Here is an 18,710-nt window from a genome sequence, read left to right on the forward strand (position 1 = left end):
CTGCTACATTCACATGACAGGCTGGATAGCAGCAGAACGCTGCCATCCAGCTTGCCATGCCGCAGAGACTGAGAAGCGCAGGCATGCTTGCGCTCCTCAGTGTCTCGCTGTGATGGCATCCAGATGAGCCGAGTTCATGTCCAATGAACTCAGCTCACCTCATGCACGTCACTGACAGCATGGGAGAATTCTCACACTGAAGCGCTGAGTGCAGGAGAATTCTCCCACGCTGTCAGTGACGTGCATGAGGTGAGCTGAGTTCATTGGACATGAGCTCACCTGATGCACGTCACTGACAGCGTGGGAAAATTCTCTTGCACTCAGCGTTTCAGCGTGAGAATTCTCCCATGTTGTCAGTGACGTGCATGAGGTGATCTGAGTTCATTGGACATGAGCTCACCTCATGCACGTCACTGACAGCGTGGGAGAATTCTCACGCTGAAGCGCTGAGTGCAAGAGAATTTTCCCACGCTGTCAGTGACGTGCATGAGGTGAGCTGAGTTCATTGGACATGACCTCGGCTCATCTTTATGCCGTCACAGCGAGACACTGAGGAGCACAAGCATGCCTACGCTTCTCAGTCTCTGCGGCAAGGCAAGCTGGATGGCAGCTTTCTGCAGCAATCCAGCCTGTCATGTGAATGTAGCAGAGCTGAAGCTGTCATGGGAACCATGGAAAGGTAAGGATGATGTTGCTTTATTATTTTACTTTTATTGCAGGAGATCGTTGGCTTCAGCTGGAATGGGTGATACGGTAAGTATGGTTTAATTTAGAACAATAAAGAATTGTGTGTTTATTTCAATTAAAGGACTTTATTCTGTGTGTTTGTGTTTTTTTTTTAAATTTGCCTATGGGGTTAGTAATGGGGGTGTCTTATAGACGCCTCTCCATTACTAACCTGGGCTTGATATCAGCTGGCATTATAAGCTGACATCAACCCCAGCTCTATTACCCCACTGCCACCGCTACAGGGCAGTGGGAAGAGCGAGGCTAAGTGCCAGAATTGGCGCATCCTTTGAAGGCGACATTTCTGGGGCGGCTGACGGCTGGTGTTTGTAGCCTGGGAGGGGGCCAATATTCATGGCACCCTTCCTGGGCTAGTAATATCAGCCCCCAGCTGTCTGCCTAGCCTTTGCTAGTTATTAAATAGGGGGGACCCCACGTCATATACATGTGACTGACATGTTTCTATCTATCTAATCTATGTATGATTCTCTATTTTTTCTATTCTAAATTGTCGGGTACCGCTGCTGAATTGCCGGCCGGCCTTTTTTTAAGAGACGGTGCATGAAAACACTATTATTTTTTTTAATAAATCCTTTACACTAAATGACACGTACAGTAAGCAACACTGTCAATGTACTTCTTATATATGTGACTGACATGTTTCTATCTAATCTATGTGTGATGCTCTATTCTTTCTGTTGTAAATTGTCGGGTACCGGTGTATACCGCTGCTGAATTGCCGGCCGGCTTTTTTAAAGAGACGGTGCATGAAAACACTATTATTTTTTTAAATAAATGCTTTAACACTAAATGACAAGTACAGTAAGCTGAGCGCTGCCATCCAGCTTGTCATCCTTCAGAGACACTGCAGAGCGCAGGCATTATGGGAACTTCCGATTCCGGTATTCGATATTCTAAAAGTATCGGAACTCAGTATCGGAACTCCGATACCGCGAATATCGGTCGATACCCGATATTTCAGTATCGGAATGCTCAACACTAGTCCCCAGCTATTTCTTCCATCATCGGGCAGTTCCTCACAAAGTAGGGCTGGTGTGGCTTTCTCTAAAGTTGTGGGAGGACGGGAAAACCATGTTTCATGAACAAAAGATTGATTGGCCAGCCATGCTGGTTTATTAAATCCATATGTGCAAGTTGTTTAAAACCCTCTATTTACTGAATGTTTGCAAGCAGTTTCTTGATTCAATGGTTTGATTGCCTAAATAGTTTAATTTTGATTGTGTCTTTGACATCCTTGTTCCTCATGCTGTAGATGATAGGATTCAACATTGGGGTCACCGCCGTGTATAGAATGGACATGATCTTGCCTATCTCAGGAGAGTAGGTGGAGCGAGGTTTCAGGTACATGAACATAATGGTTCCATAGTACACAGACACAACAGTGAGGTGGGAGGCGCATGTGGAGAACGCTTTTTGTCTCCCCTGGGAAGAACGAATCTTGATGATGGTGAAGATAATGTGGACATATGAAATTACTGTCAAGAAGAAAGCACACATGATAATGATCTGTCCAGCAACCTGCATGACTATTTCATTAGTACGAGTATCCTTACATGAGAGTGGAAAGAAAGGAGGCATTTCACAGAAGAAGTGGTTGACATGGAATTTGCAAAATGGTAGTTTGAAAGTGAGCAACGTATGAATAAGTGAATTGGTGAAACCTGCAGCCCAAGATATGGAAGCTAAACAAGCACACACTCTCTTGTTAATAATCGTTTGGTAGTGTAATGGTCTACAAATGGCTACAAATCGATCATAGGCCATAATGGCAAGAAGGACGCACTCGGTGCCGCCTAACGCCATATGGAAGTACATTTGAAGCGCACATCCCAAGAGAGAAATACTTCTGTCATCGGATAGTGTATTTATTAGAATTATTGGCACGATGTTGGAGGAGAAACAAATGTCGATAATTGAAAGATTAGTCAAGAAGAAGTACATTGGCATTTGCAGCTTTGAGTTTATCCTTACCACAATGATCAGAAAAGTATTACCAGACAAGGTTGTTATGTACATTAGCAAGAACGTAATAAAGCAGATGACTTTGAGATACAAGACACTGGAAAGGCCTAGGAGAATGAATCGTTCTGGAGATGTTTGATTTGAGTCTCTCATATTATACACTCTACCTGGTGAATAGTATACAAGACACAAAACAGATAAAGGTACAAGTGGTTGATTTTTCTTTATATATTATTTGGAGGATCTCTAGTTCAGCATCGTTCCGAATTTACATGTAAAGATGAGCAGATCCCTTTGCGCAACCCCAGTCCATGGTCCAGGTCATTGCTCAAGCTGCAGGAATCTCCTTACCGTCCAGGCCCTCCTTGGCTTATGATTAGAAGTGCTGTTGAGACATTACCTGTGCGCTGCATAGATGATGTCATACTAGGTCGAAGAAGCTTGGAACGCAGAAAATTTGTGTAGCTCCTGTTCATGGCCAGAGAGCACTATCCTGGACCGTGGACCAGAGTTGCAAAAAACTATCCGCTCATCTCTACTTAAGACATTCAACTGTTTTCATAACTGATCCTATCGGCATTCTTTTGCTTTAGTGTAATACTTGTCTCCAGTGCTTTTATAGTAGAAAATGACTTGAGAAACCTAATGCTCATGATATACCAGCTCAACCTCTGCTATAGTGTAAAAGAGTGAAGCAGGACCCATAGGCTTTCTCAATAAGTGAACAGGAGAAGCAGGACTCACAGGAGTTTTTTCGAATGATGGGTGTCAAGGATGACACCAGAGAGATCACACAGAATCCCTCCGCTCCACCAATTTGTCAAGGATTGCCCCCAGGGGGTCATAACTAAACCACCACCCATGCAGTTATCTTTGGCGCGAACAGCTCTCTGCTGCTCCCTGTTGTCCAGGCAATTACACGATTGAGCGTATGATATATAAACCACCGATTCCAATGCCTGGAATATGTGTATATACCCTCGGTATGGTAACTACGAACTCCACGATAACCCAAATACTTCTCGCTGCCAGCACCAGTAATATTTACAGGCTGACTGGAGGCCTGGTAGGTAGTGTATGGTTTCGGGGTGCGGTTTAGAGAAAAAAAGGAACAGAACTATTAAATTTTATATTTTATCCAAAACGAGGCAATGTTTATGAAAAATATACTGAAGATTTTACATAGGGGACAAAACAATACAGCATGTATTGTTACACAAAATAAAATGGATAAAACAAAATAAATTTACTACGCCACTCACACAGATGAGTCAACTTAGCCGAAGGAGAGCAATTCAACTGGGGACGTTCAGTTAACAGGATTCATGCATACACGATGTGTATTTCTCTACAGGAACAGAGATCATAATTCAGCTTGACCTTTTATCAGCACCTGAGTTACACCCACATACTCCCTCTTGATGACCTCACATGGGCCGGGTTGTGGGTTGTTCTCAGCCATTCAGGATTTTATGAAATTCCCAAACTATGCGATAACTCCTCTCTGGATGATCTCAGAAGTTCAAAAGTGCCGCTATATATTTTATTATGATTTTACTGTTACCCAGAGACTAAACATGACCTGACTGTTGTAAGTGTTCTGCCCACTGTTGATTTGTGGCTTATAGGCTGGGTTTACAGTTATGAGAAAATATGCATCTTCTTCCCTGATTCGTCCTGAAGCTGAAAATGTATGTCCCATCACTATCGTCGGGGCTGGTGTTAGGGGCAGGCAAACTAGGCATTTGCTTAGGGCTTTCACTCCCCCAGAGGCCCCCAGCCAGTGGCGTGCCACTAATAGCAACTCACCACACAGCCACTATGGGGCCCGTGAATCAGGAGGGCCCAGAACCCCATCCCCTGCATTCAACTGTATCAGCATTATAGATGCCGATACAGTTTAAAGCAATGATGCAGGAGAGAGTGTCAGATGACACTCCCTCTCACATCATTCCCCCTCTGTGTCTGATGCAGCGGACATGATGATGACACTTCATCATGTGCCACACTGTATCGGGCAAAGGAGCTACTGAATTGACGCACTGCAGAGACCGGAACAGCGGGGGAATGAGGAGACGTGAGTATGTATCTTTTTTTTAAAAATCAGTGAGTACGTGGTGGCCATAATACTGGAGGACTATGGGGTTGCAGTATTCTTTATGGGGCTGCATTATACTCTATGGGGGCTGCATTATACTCCTGCGGGCTGTATTAAACTCCTATGGGGCTGCATTACAATCTTGTAAGGCTGCATTATATTCTGTGGGGCTGCATTATATTCCTGTGGGGCTGCATTATATTCCGCGGGGTGTATTATATTCTATGGGGCTGCATTATATTCAGTGGGCTGCATTATACTCCTGTGGGGCTGCATTATACTCCTGTGAGACTACATTATACTCTATCGAAGACTGTGGAGAGTACTTTATACTATATCAAGGACTTTGGGGAGTGCATTATACTATGTGTACTATATGGGGACAGCATTATATTGTATTGAGGACTATGGGGTGAATTATATTGTATGGAGGACCATGGGGTGCATTATACTATGGGGGATGCATTATACAATATGGAGGACTATGAGATGCATTATACTATATTGAGGACTATGGGGAGTGCATTATACTATATTGAGGACTATGGGGAGTGTATTATACTATATTGAGGACTATGGAAGGTGCATTATACTATATGTAGGACTATGGGATGCATTATACTATATTGAGATCTATTGGAGAGTGTATTATACTATATGGAGGACTATGGAAAGTGGATTATACTATATGGAGGACTATGGGATGCATTTTACTTTATGGAGGACTGTTTGGAGTGTATTATACTATATGGAGGACTATGAGGATTATATTATAGTATATAATGGACTATGGGGAGTGTATTATACTATATTGAGGACCATGGGGAGTGTATTATACAATATTGAGGACTATGGGGAGTGCATTATACTATATGGAGGACTATGAAAAGTGCATTATACTATATGCAGGACTATGGAAAGTGCATTATACTACACGTAGGACTATGGGATGCATTTTACTATGTGGAGGACTATGGAAAGTGCATTATATTATATGGAGGACTATGGGATGTATTATACTATATTGAGGACTGTGGGGAGTGTATTATACTATACTCAGGACTATGAGGATTGTATTATACTATATAATGGACTATGGGGAGTGTATTATACTATATGGAGGACCATGGGGAGTGTATTATACTATATTGAGGACTATGGGGAGTGCATTATACTATATGGAGGACTATGAAAAGTGCATTATACTATATGCAGGACTATGGAAAGTGCATTATACTACACGTAGGACTATGGGATGCATTTTACTATGTGGAGGACTATGGAAAGTGCATTATATTATATGGAGGACTATGGGATATATTATACTATATTGAGGACTGTGGGGAGTGTATTATACTATATGGAGGACTATGAGGATTGTATTATACTATATAATGGACTATGGGTTGTGTATTATAATATATTGAGGACCATGGGGAGTGCATTATACTATATTGAGGACTGTGGGGAGTGTATTATACTATATGGAGTACTATGAGGATTGTATTATACTATATAATGGACTATGGGGAGTATATTATACTATATTGAGGACCATGGGGAGTGCATTATACTATATTGAGGACTGTGGGGAGTGTATTATACTATATGAAGGACCATGAGGATTGTATTATACTATATAATTGTAGTGCCGGCGTCCCTGCCCTCTGCTAGGCAGGGACGCTGCTCCCCTCACCGCTCTGCCCCGTGCCCGGCGTCCCTCTCCTGCTCTGCTGTCAGCGCGCGCTCCTTCCCGGCGTCCTCCTCCCGCTCTGCTCTCAGCGCGCGCTCCTTCCCGGCCTCTGTGCTTAGGGCGCGCGCGCGCGCGCTCCCCTCCTCTTAAAGGGGCCGCGCGCGCCGTCCTAAGGAGTCCCCGGCCAATGGCCGGAGGACTTCATCATATATAAGGCACCTCCTCCAAAATGGAGGTGCCCGAGCAATGTTGTTTGCACCTGTGTCTCACCTGTGCTTCAGCCCTCAGGTCCCGTTGCCAGTTACCTGCCAGTTACCTGTCAGATTCCTGCCTGATTACTTGCTACCTGTCTGCTAGTCTGAGGTCCGACGTTCTGCCTTACTACTCCTGTCAGTCTGTCTAAGGACCAGCCTGCCCGCTCACCTGGGAGCGCACCTCAGCTACCTGCCTGCTTTCCTGAGGTCCGACGGTCTGCCTTACAACTCCGGTCAGTCTGTCTATGGACCAGCTTGCCCGCTCACCTGGGAGCACTTCTCCGTTACCTGCCTGCTTGCCAGCCCGGAGGCTCCGCTGTCACGTGCTGTGACCACCAGCTACTCCAGACTCTTGCCCGCTCACCTGGGAGCGCTTCTCCGCTACCTGCCTGCTTGCCTGCCCGGAGGCTCCGCTGTCACGTGCTGTGACCACCAGCTACTCCAGACTCTTGCCCGCTCACCTGGGAGCGCTTCTCCGCTACCTGCCTGCTTGCCTGCCCGGAGGCTCCGCTGTCACGTGCTGTGACCACCAGCTATTCCTGAGACTCTTGCCCGCTCACCTGGGAGCGCTTCTCCGTTACCTGCCTGCTTGCCTACCTGGAGGCTCCGCCGTCACGTGCTGTGACCACCTGCTATTCCAGAGACTCTCGCTTGCTCACCTGGGAGCACACATTCTTCATCTGCCTTGCTAGCCTACCTGGAGGTTCAGCCATCACAGGTCGTACCTACCCTTTATCCAGAGACTGCCCCGATCACTTGCCGTGTCCTCCTGCCCGTACACCCAGAGACTGTCCTGGTCACCTCCTGTGACTACCTGCCTGGTCGCCACCCGCTCCCTTACAAGGACCGCCCCCTTGTATTGTAGCCCAGAGGTTCCGCCTCCCAGACCCGTTACAGTTTGCTCGGGCCCTGGAACCCGGTGGCACCCAAGCTCCCTCGCTCTCGGACCTCTGTCTTGAACTGTCCCGTCAGAGGTCCCAACAGGAGTCCATCCTGGGTCACCTGCGGAATGTCAATACTCGCCTGAACACTCTGTCTGATCCACCAACAACCTCCGCCAGTGCCATATCTTGCAATCCGGCAGCTCCGCTGCCCACTAATACCATGGTATCCTACCCCGGACCCCGGCTTTCTGCACCTCCTCGCTTTGGAGGCGACTCCGTCCAGGCTCAGGGCTTCTTAAATCAGTGCACCCTGCACTTTGAACTTTTGTCCCACCAGTTTAACTCCGACCGGGCCAAAATTGCCTTCATCATGTCCCATCTCACCGGGGAGGCCCTGGCCTGGCTAAATCCTCTATGGGAGAGAGGAGACCCCCTGGTGTCCAACTTGCCTGCTTTTCTCACGGCTTTCCGGAAAGTCTTCGACGAACCCGGACGGAAGACCTCATCTGCATCATCGTTGCTACACCTCCGTCAGGAGAGTCTCACCGTGGGCCAATATGCCATACGGTTCCGTACCCTTGCCTCGGAGCTGGCCTGGGATAACGACGCTCTGGTTTCCGTCTTCTGGGAGGGTCTGTCCGGCCGTATTAAAGATGAACTTGCCGGTCGGGACATTCCTACCACTCTCGATGACTTAATAACTCTTGCCACCCGGATTGACCTACGGTTCCAGGAGCGTGCCAGAGAGGTCACCCGTGAGAGGAGGTTACCACGTCTAGCTCCTACTTTTCAGAAACCCGTCACTCCTTCTGTCTCTAACCAGGTACACCCTCCTGAGCCTATGCAGGTCGACCAGACCAAGATGGTCAAGACCCGTCAGGACTTACGCCGTGCCGAGGGGACCTGCTTCTACTGTGGCAGCAAGGAGCACCGGATCCGTGCCTGCCCGGAGAGGTCGGGAAACGCCTGTGTCTAGGTTCGCTCGGAGAGGTCCACCTAGACAAGAATAAATCCTCTCCATCCCTGCTGTTGTCAGTTTCAATCGTCTACGGGGAGAACCGTTATTTCGAACTAGCCCAACTGGACTCTGGAGCGGCCGGGAATCTTATTTCACAGTCCCTAGTAGAGAAATACCGCATCTCCACCAAACCTCTGGCTGTACCCTTGTCTGTGGCTGCCGTGGATGGGGGGCTCTTACCACGCCCCATCCAACTCATCACCGAATCCATTACTCTGCAGGTGGGAATGCTGCATTCTGAAAGTATCTCCTTTCATGTTCTGCCTGGACTCTCTCACGCCCTCTTGCTAGGTCTGCCTTGGCTCCAGAGACATGCACCCGTGCTTGACTGGCAAACCGGAGAAGTCCTTCGCTGGGGACAAGACTGTCATAAGACCTGCCTGGTTCCCGTCCATCCCGTCCGTCCCTCTCCTACCCCAGCTAATCTACCTGGACTTCCAATTCCTTATTGGTCTTATGCTGATGTCTTTAATAAAAAGGAGGCAGAGACATTACCCCCTCATAGACCATACGACTGTCCCATCGACCTGTTACCCGGTACTACTCCTCCCCGTGGGCGTATTTATCCTTTATCCGCTGCTGAGACCCGGTCGATGTCCGAATATATTGAGGAGAATCTGGCCAGGGGATTCATCCGGAAATCTACCTCCCCGGCGGGAGCAGGCTTCTTTTTCGTCAAAAAGAAGGACGGCTCTCTCCGTCCCTGTATAGACTATAGAGGCCTAAACCAGATCACGGTGAAGAATAAGTACCCCCTTCCGCTCATTCCAGAATTATTTGATCGTCTGAGGGGGGCTAGAATCTTCACCAAACTAGACCTCCGTGGGGCGTACAACCTGGTTCGTATCCGTCAAGGGGATGAATGGAAGACGGCATTCAACACCCGGGACGGCCACTATGAATACCTGGTAATGCCCTTTGGTCTCTGTAACGCTCCTGCCGTCTTTCAAGAGTTGGTCAATGACATCTTCCGGGACCTTCTCTACTCCTGCGTAGTGGTGTACCTGGACGACATCTTGGTCTTCTCTCCGGATCTCCAGACTCACCGGAGGGACGTTCGTCAGGTCCTGCTCAGGCTCAGGCAGAATCACCTCTTCGCTAAATACGAGAAGTGCCTCTTTGAGCAGACCTCGCTTCCGTTTTTGGGCTACATTATTTCTCAGACCGGCCTACGAATGGATCCAGAGAAACTGTCTGCCATCGAGAAATGGCCCCGACCGGAGGGGTTGAAGGCCATTCAGCGGTTCCTGGGCTTCGCCAACTACTACCGCCTCTTCATACCACACTTCTCTTCCCGGACTGCCCCAATTTCCGCGCTCACCCGTAAGGGTACTGATCCCAAAGAGTGGCCGCCCGAAGCAGAATAAGCCTTTCTTTCCTTAAAACAGGCCTTCTCTTCCGCCCCGGTGCTGCATCGCCCGGACGGCAACAAGCAGTTCTTCCTGGAAGTGGACGCCTCCTCCTCTGGAGCTGGAGCGGTACTTACCCAAAAATCTTCTTCCGGGAGGATGGTAACTTGCGGCTTCTTCTCTAAACTCTTCTCCTCCTTAGAGCGCAATTATTCCATTCGAGATCGAGAGTTATTGGCCATCAAACTGGCATTGGAGGAGTGGCGTTACCTGCTTGAGGGGGCTCTTCACCCGGTAATAATTTACACTGACCACAAGAACTTGGCTTACCTCCAGCATGCCCAGAGACTTAACCCGCGCCAAGCCCGGTGGTCCTTGTTTTTTGCTCGTTTTGATTTTGTCCTTCATTTTCGCCCGGCTGACAAAAACGTCAAGGCGGACGCCTTGTCTCGATCCTTTCTGGTATCTGATCTCGAGGAAGATCCGAAACACATCATCGATCCCGCCAGAGTAATGCAGGTGGCTCCCGTGAGTCTAAATCGTCTCCCTCCCGGAAAGACGTTCGTATCAGTACCTGATCGGGAGAAGATCCTTCACTGGGGTCACTCGTCTAAACTGGCTGGCCACGCTGGTCAGAAGAAGACCCTCCAGCTTATTTCCCGGCACTACTGGTGGCCTACCCTGCACAAGGATGTAATAGACTTTGTTTCTGCCTGTGTGTCCTGCGCCCGCAACAAGGTTCCGAGACATCTGCCAGCCGGTCGCCTCCTTCCGCTCCCAGTACCTGCTGCCCCCTGGCAGCATATTGCAATGGACTTCATAACTGACCTCCCACTCTCTGCCGGTTGTACGGTCATTTGGGTGGTCGCTGACCGCTTCTCCAAGATGGCTCATTTCGTTCCCCTGCCAGGCCTCCCGTCTGCACCCGAGCTAGCTAGAGACTTTATTCGTCACATCTTCCGTCTTCATGGCCTGCCCCTCCACATCGTGTCGGATCGTGGGGTACAGTTCACCTCACGCTTCTGGAGAGCCACTTGTAAACTACTAGACGTCACCCTGGACTTCTCTTCCGCTTACCACCCACAGTCCAATGGTCAAGTGGAGCGGATCAATCAGAACCTGACCAGTTACCTCCGGCACTTCGTTAATGCCCACCATTCTGACTGGGTGGATCTCCTACCATGGGCCGAGTTCTCTTACAATAATCACGAGAGCGAATCCTCCTCCAAATCCCCGTTTTTTGTAGTCTTTGGTCAGCATCCTCGGATTCCTTTTCCTGTCTCCACCTCGGTGGACAACCCGGCTGCGGAATCTCTCGTTAGCAAATTTTCCTCCATTTGGGAGAGTACCCGATCCGCACTCCTTCAGTCGTCCGAGCGGATGAAAAGACACGCTGACAAAAAACGCCTGGATCCTCCTCAATTTCGTCCAGGAGATAAGGTCTGGCTCTCATCTAAATATGTTCGACTCAAGATACCCTCTTACAAGTTAGGGCCTCGGTTCATCGGACCTCTGGAGGTCACCAGTCAGATCAACCCGGTGGCCTATAAATTGAAACTCCCGGCCAACTTACGGATCCCTAACTCCTTCCATGTATCTCTCCTCAAACCTGTGGTACTTAACTCTTTTTCCAAGTCTACAGGTACGCCTCCTGCTCCGGTTTCTGCTGAGGACGAGTTTGAGGTAGAGAACATTCTTGCCACCAAAAGGGTAAGAGGAAAGACCTTTTTTCTGGTAGATTGGAAGGGGTTTGGTCCTGAGGAGAGAACGTGGGAGCCCCGGGAGAACATCCATGCCCCTCTCATCCTAGCTAAATTTCTGTCTGGCCTAAAAAAGGGGGGGCCTAAAGGGGGGGGTACTGTAGTGCCGGCGTCCCTGCCCTCTGCTAGGCAGGGACGCTGCTCCCCTCACCGCTCTGCCCCGTGCCCGGCGTCCCTCTCCTGCTCTGCTGTCAGCGCGCGCTCCATCCCGGCGTCCTCCTCCCGCTCTGCTCTCAGCGCGCGCTCCTTCCCGGCCCCTGTGCTTAGGGCGCGCGCGCGCGCGCTCCCCTCCTCTTAAAGGGGCCGTGCGCGCCGTCCTAAGGAGTCCCCTGCCTGCTTTCCTGAGGTCCGACGGTCTGCCTTACAACTCCGGTCAGTCTGTCTATGGACCAGCATGCCCGCTCACCTGGGAGCACTTCTCCGTTACCTGCCTGCTTGCCAGCCCGGAGGCTCCGCTGTCACGTGCTGTGACCACCAGCTACTCCAGACTCTTGCCCGCTCACCTGGGAGCGCTTCTCCGCTACCTGCCTGCTTGCCTGCCCGGAGGCTCCGCTGTCACGTGCTGTGACCACCAGCTACTCCAGACTCTTGCCCGCTCACCTGGGAGCGCTTCTCCGCTACCTGCCTGCTTGCCTGCCCGGAGGCTCCGCTGTCACGTGCTGTGACCACCAGCTATTCCTGAGACTCTTGCCCGCTCACCTGGGAGCGCTTCTCCGTTACCTGCCTGCTTGCCTACCTGGAGGCTCCGCCGTCACGTGCTGTGACCACCTGCTATTCCAGAGACTCTCGCTTGCTCACCTGGGAGCACACATTCTTCATCTGCCTTGCTAGCCTACCTGGAGGTTCAGCCATCACAGGTCGTACCTACCCTTTATCCAGAGACTGCCCCGATCACTTGCCGTGTCCTCCTGCCCGTACACCCAGAGACTGTCCTGGTCACCTCCTGTGACTACCTGCCTGGTCGCCACCCGCTCCCTTACAAGGACCGCCCCCTTGTATTGTAGACCAGAGGTTCCGCCTCCCAGACCCGTTACAATAATGGCCTATGGGGAGTGTATTATACTATATTGAGGACTATGGAGAGTGCATTATACTATATGGAGGACTATGGAAAGTGCATTATACTATATGTAGGACTACGGGATGCATTATACTATGTGGAGGACTATGGGATGCATTATACTATATTGAGGACTGTGGGGAGTGTATTATACTATATTGAGGACTGTGGGGAGTGAATTATACTATATGGAGGACCATGAGGATTGTATTATACTATATAATGGACTATGGGGAGTGCATTATACTATATTGAGGACCATGGGGAGTGTATTATACTATATTGAGGACTGTGGTAAGTATATTATACTGTATGGAGGACTATGAGGATTGCATTATACTATATAATGGACTATGGGGAGTGTAATATATTATATTGAGGACCATGGGGAGTGCATTATACTATATTGAGGACTGTGGGGAGTGTATTATACTATATGGAGGACCATGAGGATTGTATTATACTATATAATGGACTATGGGGAGTATATTATACTATTTTGAGGACCATGGGGAGTGTATTATACTATATTGAGGACAATGGGGAGTGCATTATACTATATGGAGGACAATGGAAAGTGCATTATACTATATGTAGGACTATGGGATGCATTATACTATATGGAGGACTATGGAAAGTGGATTATACTATATGGAGGACTATGGGATGCATTTTACTATATTGAGGACTGTGGGGAGTGTATTATACTATATGGAGGACTATGAGGATTATATTATACTTTTTAATGGACTATGGGGAGTGTATTATACTATATTGAGGACCATAGGGAGCGTATTATACTATATTGAGGACTATGGGTAGTGCATTATACTATATGGAGGACTATGAAAAGTGCATTATATTATATGGAGGACTATGGGATGCATTATACTATATTGAGGACTGTGGGGAGTGTATTATACTATATGGAGGACTATGAGGATTGTATTATACTATATAATGGACTATGGGGTGTGTAATATAATATAATGAGGACCATGGGGAGTGCATTTTACTATATTCAGGACTGTGGGGAGTGTATTATACTATATGGAGTACTATGAGGATTGTATTATACTATATAATGGACTATGGGGAGTGTATTATACTATATTGAGGACAATGGGGAGTGCATTATACTATATTGAGGACTGTGGGGAGTGTATTATACTATATGAAGGACCATGAGGATTGTATTATACTATATAATGGACTATGGGGAGTGTATTTTACTATATTGAGGACTATGGGGAGTGCATTATACTATATGGAGGACTATGGAAAGTGCATTATACTATATGTAGGACTACGGGATGCATTATACTATATGGAGGACTATGGGATGCATTATACTATATTGAGGACTGTGGGGAGTGTATTATACTATATGGAGGACTGTGAGGATTGTATTATACTATATAATGGACTATGGGGAGTGTATTATACTATATTGAGTACCATGGGGATTGCATTATACTATATTGAGGACTATGGGGAGTGCACTATACTATATGGAGGACTATGAAAAGTGCATTATACTATATGGATGACTATGGAAAGTGCATTATACTATACGTAAGACTATGGGATGCATTTTACTATATGGAGGACTATGGAAAGTGCATTATACTATATGGAGGACTATGGGATGCATTATACTATATTGAGGACTGTGGGGAGTGTATTATACTATATAGAGGACTATGAGGATTGTATTATACTATATAATGGACTATGGGGAGTGTATTATAATATATTGAGGACCATGGGGAGTGCATTATACTATATTGAGGACTGTGGGGAGTGTATTATACTATATGGAGGACCATGAGGATTATATTATACTATATAATGGACTATGGGGAGTGTATTATACTATATTGAGGACCACGGGGAGTGTATTATACTATATTGAGGACTGTGGGGAGTATATTATACTGTATGGAGGACTCTGAGGATTGTATTATACTATATAATGGACTATGGGGAATGTATTATACTATATTGAGGACCATGGTGAGTGTATTATACCATATTGAGGACTATGGGGAGTACATTATACTATATGTAGAACTACGGAATGCATTATACTATATGGAGGACTATGGGATGCATTATACTATATTGAGGACTGTGGGAAGTGTATTATAGTATATGGAGGACTATGAGGATTGTATTATACTATATAATGGACTATGGGGAGTGTATCATACTATATTGAGGACCATGGGGAGTGCATTATACTATATGAAGGACTATGGGGAGTGTATTATACTATATTGACGACTTTGAGGAGTCTATTATACTATATGGAGGACTACGGGGAGTGCATTATATTATATTGAGGACTATGGGGAGTGCATTATACTATATGAAGGACTATAGGGTATGCATTAGTCAGAGCAGTCAGGCTGTGGAATGCCCCACCACAAGGGGTAGTGATGGCAGATACTATAACAGCGTTCAAAAAAGTGCTGGATGATTTCCTCGATACACATAACATTGTGGGCTACACTTAAATTAGACAAAATGTTACACCTATAGTAGTACTTTTGATCCAGGGTTCTAGGACCGATCGCCTTTCTCGGGATCAAGAAGGAATTTTTTCCCCCGTGATGCAAATTGGCTGAATGTGTCCTGGGGTTTTTTCCTTCTTCTGGATCAACAGATTTAGGTACAGGGATTTTACTAATACCATAACAGTAATACAAAAATAAAACTAATTAAAAAATTATAAACTGGTTTATTTGTAAATGTAGTAGTGCAGTAATGATAAAAATAAAAATGGTAATTCATTTGTGAGGCCTTGTCCCAGTAAGCTAGTTTAGTGTTGGCATCGGGAGTACAATTGGGGGAGAAAGGTTGAACTTGATGGACCTAGGTCTTTATTCAACCTACGTTACTATGTTACTATGTATTGTACTATATGGAGGACTATGAGGATTGTATTATGCTATATAATGGACTATGGGGAGTGTATTATACTATATGGAGGACTATGGGAGGTACATTATGTTATATGGAGGACTATAGGGTGCATTATACTATATGGATGACTATGGGGTGCATTATACTTAACGAGCAAAATGACTATTCATCGAGTGATTGGATTGCTTATGCCAGAACAAAATCATTGTTCTCAGCATCATATCGCCCGGTGAAAACTGCAGATATGTTCCTGATAACATGATACTCTATGGAGATTGATCTATTAGTGATTGTTCTGTGCCCATCTTTCTTCCTTAGCCGGTGTAAAGAAGCTGGTAAACAAGCGTCGAATGACTTTAATATTGACAATCACTCTCATTTAACGGCCTGAACTCAGGGCATGTAAATACAACCAAAATGTTTATGTGTGATGGTGCAATATGTCAGCATTTGGGAACCCACTTTAAACTTTAGCTCAGGGCGCCACTTTGTCTAAAACTGTCCCTGACTATTGGATTTATACAAAATCTAATATTCAATATTTTCAATATTTTCTTTCAGAGACATAAGTCTGGGCCCAATGTATAGCATTTCCCCTTCAGGAAACCAGTGTCAAGATGCATTTCCTGTGGACAATACCCCTTCCACTTTGCTCTTTATGTGTAAACACAGGTACCCTTTTGTTGCCCAGCTCTCTGAAAAGACTTCTCCTGTCTCAGTTACCTGTCTATTCTATAAATCTCAGTCCTTCACAAAAGACATCCTCATTGTTACTTGGGCTTCAAAAGGACTTGAATGGTTACCTATTCATATCTTAATTGGCTTCCTCACTCCCTGGCTATAGGTAATCAGCCACTTTCCTATTTCCATTGTACATTCTATTTCAAGAAAGCCAGATTACAAGCTCTTGTAAGGAGGGGGAAGGAGGGAGGGAGTGGGTGGGGGGTGAATGCCCCCCTCACTGGTGACTGCAGAGATTTTAATATTTTCTATGACAGTGGGGAACCCTGGAGGCTTTTCCGATGTGTGGATAGGGGAAGATTCTCTAAGAGTGAATGCAAGGAGCAAGACCTACAGGCTTCCTTTATTGGGGCCCATGAAGACAGGAGTCACAGACTTTCTTTATGTGTGAACCAGGGAAGAAGGGCTTTATGTTTTACTGTGGAACGTAGAAGTTTTTCAGAAAAAAAGAATAGCTTGAAAAATGACCCAGACACATGGTGATGTCCACTGAGAAGCTCCATCTGTCTTTTCCATCTGGCTTCTCCTTGACCTGACCATTATAATATTATAAGTAGTGATGAGCGAGTATGTTCGGTTAACCCTTTTGGCGAGTATACTCGGGCGAGTACAGAGTATCGTTAGCGTGCTTGGTGATATGTTTGAATCACTCCCGTCTGCATGACTTGCGACTGTTTGACAGCTTTAATACATGTGAGGAATGCGAAAGAAACAAACATATCACCGAGTACGCTGAAGTGCACATATCCTAAATGTTACAAACTCTTTGTCAGAACGACCTCACTGAGGGCTCCCTGTTTTCTCGTTCTGCAGCTGGCAATAGGTATGTAATCAAAAACCATGTAAAAGCCAAACAATACAATTTTGTTAATGAAACCCAATTGCAAAAAAATATTTTAAGACCAAAATACATGCACATATAGGGAGCTAAACTACATCTGTACAAGTGATAAAGTCCATAAGTAGACATGTTCATACTTTTTTTTCCCATACCCAAAAAGTTTACCTGAGCAACAACACGTCTGGATGCTCTATGACCACAAGATCTTCTCGTAACTGCCGAAATGGTGGCAATGATCTGCTCATTTTTGGCCAGCATGTGATAAACTGCATTAGAAGATGCCCCCTCATTTATACTGTACAGTGAACTTTTAGTCTCTCCTGTGTACAAGTGTAGAGAAAAAATGTAAAGTTCCCGAAACTCCCTGATGGATTATTGCCCTGTAGACTTCTGTGACATTCCAAGTTGTTTGAAAGTTCACTGTGTTTTCTGTAAAGTTTAGTTTAGATTTTAGATACTAGTTTAGATTTTAGATACTTTATATTATTTATTGTACTAATTCTATTTATGTTTTTTTTTTAACATTTATTGTTGTTGCCATCAAGCTACATTACGTGGAAGGAAAACTGCTCTTAGTTAGATAGGAGCTGGAGAAGAATAGAGGTTTGTCGTAGTGACACAATATAAGAGGTATGGAGCCTCAAATGAAGGGCAAAAGCAAGTGGATACCTGTGTGGGTGTCTCACGGGAGAGGCGGGGGTTGGACGACTGGAATGAACCATGAATTGAGGGCCAGTTGAGTGTCAGAAAACTTCGGAGAGAGTGCCAGGGCAGGGATGTAACTGAAAGAGTCTGAGCGTGGGTAAAAGAGAAAGCCGTCCTATCAAGCAGGGGGAACCACTCAAAACAATTGCTGGTATCATGCCTGAGGCCAAAGGGGACTGTGTGTAACTAAAGAAGTTGTAAATAGATTGGTGTCATAGAGAAAAAATAAAATCCATAAGACATCTCTAGGGGAGGGGACATATCACCCCCTCCACCACTCACATTGAACATCTGGGATTAATTGTAGCTAGGGAAGGTCAAAAACTAATTATAACAAGGGAATTCAGGGAAAAGATCTGACACGTCATGTCCTTTGAAGCAGAAACCTACTGCAGTGGCCAGGTAATTAAAACAGGAAAGATCTTCTCTGGGAACCAGATACCAAAATGAGATTTGCTTACACAGAAGTAACTCTTCTCTCATCAAAGCATCTTTTGTAGACATTGCGTCTCTGATGTCCAGATATGAATATTGGGGTTTTGTATCAATCTGATGTTTATGGAATATAGATTTTTGGCGTCGTAGCAAAAGGACGGATGTGACGTATTCACTCACATCGACATAGGTACACTATAACCCAACCAACTTAATAAAGGTCCAATGGATGGCA

General features: G+C 46.1%; 1 protein-coding gene across 1 annotated transcript; it reads right to left on the reverse strand.

Moving 5' to 3' along the window:
* Nucleotides 1–1,929: 1,929 nt before the first annotated feature.
* On the reverse strand, nucleotides 1,930–2,862 carry LOC141152974 (olfactory receptor 5AS1-like). Its single transcript, XM_073637634.1, has one exon. The coding sequence runs from the start codon at nucleotides 2,860–2,862 to the stop codon at nucleotides 1,930–1,932; it is 933 nt and encodes a 310-aa protein (XP_073493735.1).
* Between the last annotated feature and the right edge of the window lie 15,848 nt (nucleotides 2,863–18,710).

The sequence above is a fragment of the Phyllobates terribilis genome, unplaced genomic scaffold, assembly GCF_046119375.1.
Source record: "Phyllobates terribilis strain yellow unplaced genomic scaffold, ASM4611937v1 Scaffold_7__3_contigs__length_470593459, whole genome shotgun sequence".
Lineage (NCBI taxonomy): Eukaryota > Metazoa > Chordata > Amphibia > Anura > Dendrobatidae > Phyllobates > Phyllobates terribilis.

Bases quoted from the DNA above. Each gene is read 5' to 3' on its own strand.
- LOC141152974 (XM_073637634.1), bottom strand. From the start codon at position 2,862: ATGAGAGACTCAAATCAAACATCTCCAGAACGATTCATTCTCCTAGGC.